This window comes from Apteryx rowi, unplaced genomic scaffold, assembly GCF_003343035.1.
Source record: "Apteryx rowi isolate R43461 unplaced genomic scaffold, aptRow1 scaffold_322, whole genome shotgun sequence".
Classification (NCBI taxonomy): Eukaryota; Metazoa; Chordata; class Aves; order Apterygiformes; family Apterygidae; genus Apteryx; species Apteryx rowi.
The window spans coordinates 210,782-215,071 of NW_020449664.1; the positions used below are offsets into that span (position 1 = coordinate 210,782).

The window sequence follows — 4,290 nt, forward strand, 5'->3', positions numbered from 1 at the left end:
GATGGTCTTCCCAGCAGTCAGACACCCTTGAAYGCTTCCACCCTCCTCTCGGTATTTCTGCCCTTGCTGCCCCTTCTCCTTGCAGGAGGGTGGCCAGGGCAAGCGGCTGAGCCCTGGCTGCTGTCACGGGCTTGTTTCAGCCTCATGAAAGCTGCCGTCTCCTTTCACCCCAGACGCCAAGAAGCCGCCCGGCGAAGCTTCAGCCATGCAACACCAAGGTGAGCGATCCCCGCGCTGGGGGAGCACAGTCCCGTGCCCACAGTCGCGGGGACGTGGGGAGGTGCTGCGTCCGCCCTGCTCTGGCTGTTTCATCGCCGTGCCCTGGCTGGAGAGGGTGAGAGGGCAGAAATGTGGGTGCAGGTCTTGCTTGGGGAGCCGCGACACCTCCCAGCTCTACGCTGTCTCTCCGCGCAGGACAGAGGGCCCTTGGGTCTAGGAGAAGAAGGTCTGAGAGCCAGGGATGGCCGGTGTGGGGCAAGGCTCACCACGAACGCTCCCCTTCCCTCCATATTCTCGCCAAAACCAGGCTGCTTTTCCCCCTTGGAGCCTGCGTTTGGTGCTGGTGGCTGATGCGCAGGTGGCTCTGCAGGACCCTCGCTGTCCCCTCCCGGGTGGTGCTCGGTGCAGAGCCATGCCCCGTGCTTCCCTGCCCCTAACCACACCAACCGCCCCCAAAACCTTCACTTGATGGGCCGAAGACAGGCCCCCCCCCCAAGTCCCCGGTCGTGCACCCTGCAAAGCCTCCGCGCCCCGGCGCTCTCCAGGGACGGAGTGGCAGCGTCCCTCCGCGGCGAGCCCCGGTGTCACCGGTGCCCGGCGTCTCCCCAGGGCCCAGCGGCGTGAACCAGCTCGGGGGGCTCTTCGTGAACGGCCGCCCGCTCCCCACCTGCAAGAGGAAGAGGATCATTGAACTGGCATCCTGCGGCGTCCGGACCTCGGACATCTCCCGGAGCCTCAAGGTGCTCCCAGGGTTGGGAAGGCCGGCCGGGGGGGGGGGGAATCTCCTTTTCCTCCCATCCTTTTGCCTCTGAGCTCCTGCCCCAGCCGCTCCGTGCCGCAGGTGTCCAATGGCTGCGTCAGCAAGATCCTGGGCCGCTACTACCGCACGGGAGCCGTGGAGCCCAAAGCCATCGGGGGCAGCAAGCCCCGCATGGCCACCCCCGCGGTGGTGGCCCGGATCGCCCAGCTGAAGCTGGAGCAGCCGTCCCTCTTCGCCTGGGAGATCCGGAGGAAGCTGCGCGCCGAGGGCGTCTGCGCCAGCAACAGGACCCCCAGCGTGAGTCCCTGCCCGGGAGGGTCGCGGCCGCGGGGACGCCGGCGCCAGGCGCCGCGTGGGGTCGCATGGGGCTCCCAGACCCCCATCACCAGGATCCTGCAGGATCCTGGGGTTCCTTGCTGGCAGCATTCAGTGGCTGCAGGCAGGGATGGATGCCCAGGGATGGGTTCCATGCCTGGAGAGCTGGTGGAGGGAGATGCAGTTGCTAGATTGAGATGGGGGGGGACAGGGGACCACCGCCTCCGGCCAGGCACACGCTGCAGCTGCTCCAGCCCCGGAGACCTTCCCCCATCTGCAATCCAGCCGGCCATGCCCAGGGAGATGCGCCAATCCGCACGGCCACGGGCACCGCAGGACAGGGCAGAGGAGGGGAGGAGAAGCTGCTCTGTGCATGCACCCGGCAAGGTGCAGCTCCCAAGGAGCCCAGGGTGCAGCCAAAGGAAGGTCCCTCTCCCTGGAGCTTCCTGGCAATAGAAGGAGAGCTCATTCCCTGGGGCAGGGAGAGGATGGAAAACAAATAGCTTTCAGCCGAAGCACGCTTGGAAGAGAGGAGGGCCCTGATGGCCCATTGCCACGCAAGCCTGACTGTTGTCTCCGGCATGTGGACACTGTAGTGATGGGTCTGTTACAAGTGCCGCTGACAGGCRGAGGTAATAAAATGCAGCCTGCAATGTCGCAGCAGACAGTCATGTTTCCTAATCACCGACCCACTGCTGTAAATCTCACTGTCTCCAGCTCTGATTTGCAGATTGCCTCACATCAAATATTATTATTCCGTTAAAATTAAAGGGCTGCCTGTATCAGCAAACATTGGGAGCAGATGGGCATGTCCCCGGCTGGAGAATCCCTGGCACGTGCTCAGCAGCGCCCAGCATCTCTGGCACGGGCTGCGGGAGAGCGTCTCGGGGCAGAGCTCCGGGGCATCGCCTGCGACTCCTCCCTGCCTCTGCGCCCACCTGCAGCTCGGCGCGGGCTCCCCCGCTGCCGCCTTGCTGCAGTGACCATGGGGAYGCCCAGCGCACGGGGGGCTTTGGCCAGCCCCGCTGCTCTTGCACAGCCCCATCTCTCCCTGCCCAGGTCTCCTCCATCAACCGGGTGCTGAGGAACCTGCAGAGCAACCTGCAGCTCACGGCCGACCAGGGCTTTGCGAGGGACCCGCTGCCGTCAGGTGAGATGTGCTGGGGCGGGGGCGGGGCGGCCCAGGGAGCGGGGGCTGGGGGCTGCACCTGGGTGGCAGAGACTTGCTTGGAGGGTGCAGAGAGCTCTTGTTACCAGCTGCGCACACACATGTGCRTGCACTTGCATGCATGCACGCACACGCTTGCACATGCACACATCTGCATGCATGCACATGCCTGCATGCATGCACAGGCATACATGCATGCATGCACACATATGCATGTACACACATGTATGCATGCACACACACACATGCATACATGCATGCTTGCACATGCACACATACGTGCACACACACACACGCATGCACGCGCACATGGCTCCTCTGCACGCTCCTGCACCAACCCTGTCCCCCTCCAAAGGCGAAGGGGCTCCTCGGCCCTCCCTGGCCTCCTCGCCCCGCAGTGCCCCAGCAGCCTCCTCTCCCAGGTCCCCCCAGAACGGCCCTGATCCTCGCACTGCCCGGGGCTGACTCCCTCCTCACAGCCTTGCCCGCYGGGGTCTGCAGCCCGAGCCCCCGTGCCCGAGCCCCGGATGGGCGACCCTGCGCCCCTCGGCTTCCCCTCCCAGGTGCTTTGGGCAGAGGCGAAAGCCGGGGTGCAACGGGGCAAGGCGAGGACGTGGCTCCCCACCCCTTCCTCCCTACCCTCGGCACTTGCTGCAGTGACCCACAAATACCCATGGGGTGCTGAGGAGCCGCGACCCCTTCCTGGCCCTTCCCGGCCCCCCAACTCGCCCCCGCCGACCCAAGGGTGCAGCTCCGCCAGCCGCAGAGTCCCGGAGACCCCCTGACTCTCCATCGCCTGCGGTCCCCCCCTCACCCCCATCCCCATCCCGCACCCTGCAGGCTGCCGCTCGCCTGCCAGACCCGGTGCCGACGTCTCTCCGGGGAGCCAGCACCCTCCGAGGGGCTCCGAGTCGGGCCGGCAGCTCCCGCCGGGCATCCAGCACAGGAACAGGACCGTCTTCTCCAGCCAGCAGGCGGAAGCGCTGGAGAAAGGTGACGGTCTGGCGCTGAAGCCGTGCGGCGGCCGGCGCGTGCCGGGCCATCCGGTGCATCCGTCCTCCAGCYGCAGGGCCGGGATGGGGCAGGGGCTTTGCCGGAGGGCGGTGGGAGCGACCGCACCGCAGCTTCTCCCGGACGGGAGAATATCCCCTTGCCTGGATACAGCCACGGCGCCCCGAACTGCCCCGAGCCGGGGGGCCGGGGGTGACTGCGGCGCCAGGCACCCTGATCCTGCCCCGACCCCCTTGCAGAGTTTCGGAGGGGGCAGTATCCGGATGCCGCCGCCCGGGAGAGACTGGCCGCTGCCACCCAGCTCCCGGATGCCACCATCAGGGTAAGAGGACCCGGGGCCGCGTGCACCGGCCGGACGCAGCCCGGACCCCCCCGGGATGGGGGGGGGGATGCATCCAGCTGCCGGCCGAGCCGCCGGCTCAGCCCTCCACCTCCCTCCTCTCCCAGGTCTGGTTTTCCAACAGAAGAGCCAAGTGGCGGCGGGAGGCCAAGCAGAGGCTGGATGCCGGCTGCGGAGGTGACCGCGTGCGGGCTCTTCCCCCCGGGAGAGGGGGGGAGGTCTTGGAGGGGCTCCAGGTCGGATGCCCCGGGAGCGTCGGTCTCCCCGGGCGGGAGCGCGGGTGAAGTTTGGAGCCGCGCTCCGGGCGAGGGGCTGGCGGGATCCGGGGGCCGCGTCGCACCGTCCCCCCCCACCACCACCTCTCCCCGCGCAGGCTCCTGGTGCGACTGGCTCCTGCCCCCCTCGGCGGCGGCTGCCCCGGCCTTCGCCGCCTTCCGCCCGCCCTCCGGCACGGCCGCCGTCTCCGCGCAGGTAGGA

The 4,290-nt window shown here is 67.7% G+C and overlaps 1 protein-coding gene across 1 annotated transcript; it reads left to right on the plus strand.

The window, feature by feature from the left end:
* The first annotated feature begins 205 nt into the window (after window positions 1-205).
* On the plus strand, window positions 206-4,097 carry PAX4 (paired box 4). The gene is made up of 7 exons (XM_026071158.1): window positions 206-218; window positions 829-959; window positions 1,061-1,276; window positions 2,354-2,439; window positions 3,322-3,455; window positions 3,713-3,795; window positions 3,921-4,097. The coding sequence occupies exons 1-7, from the start codon at window positions 206-208 to the stop codon at window positions 4,095-4,097; spliced, it is 840 nt and encodes a 279-aa protein (XP_025926943.1).
* The last annotated feature ends 193 nt before the right edge of the window (window positions 4,098-4,290 follow it).

Coding starts and splice junctions, on each gene's coding strand:
- PAX4 (XM_026071158.1), top strand. Junction 2,440..3,321: donor TTTGCGAGGGACCCGCTGCC/GTCAGGTGAGAT, acceptor CTCGCCTGCCAG/ACCCGGTGCCGACGTCTCTC. Junction 3,456..3,712: donor GGCGGAAGCGCTGGAGAAAG/GTGACGGTCTGG, acceptor ACCCCCTTGCAG/AGTTTCGGAGGGGGCAGTAT.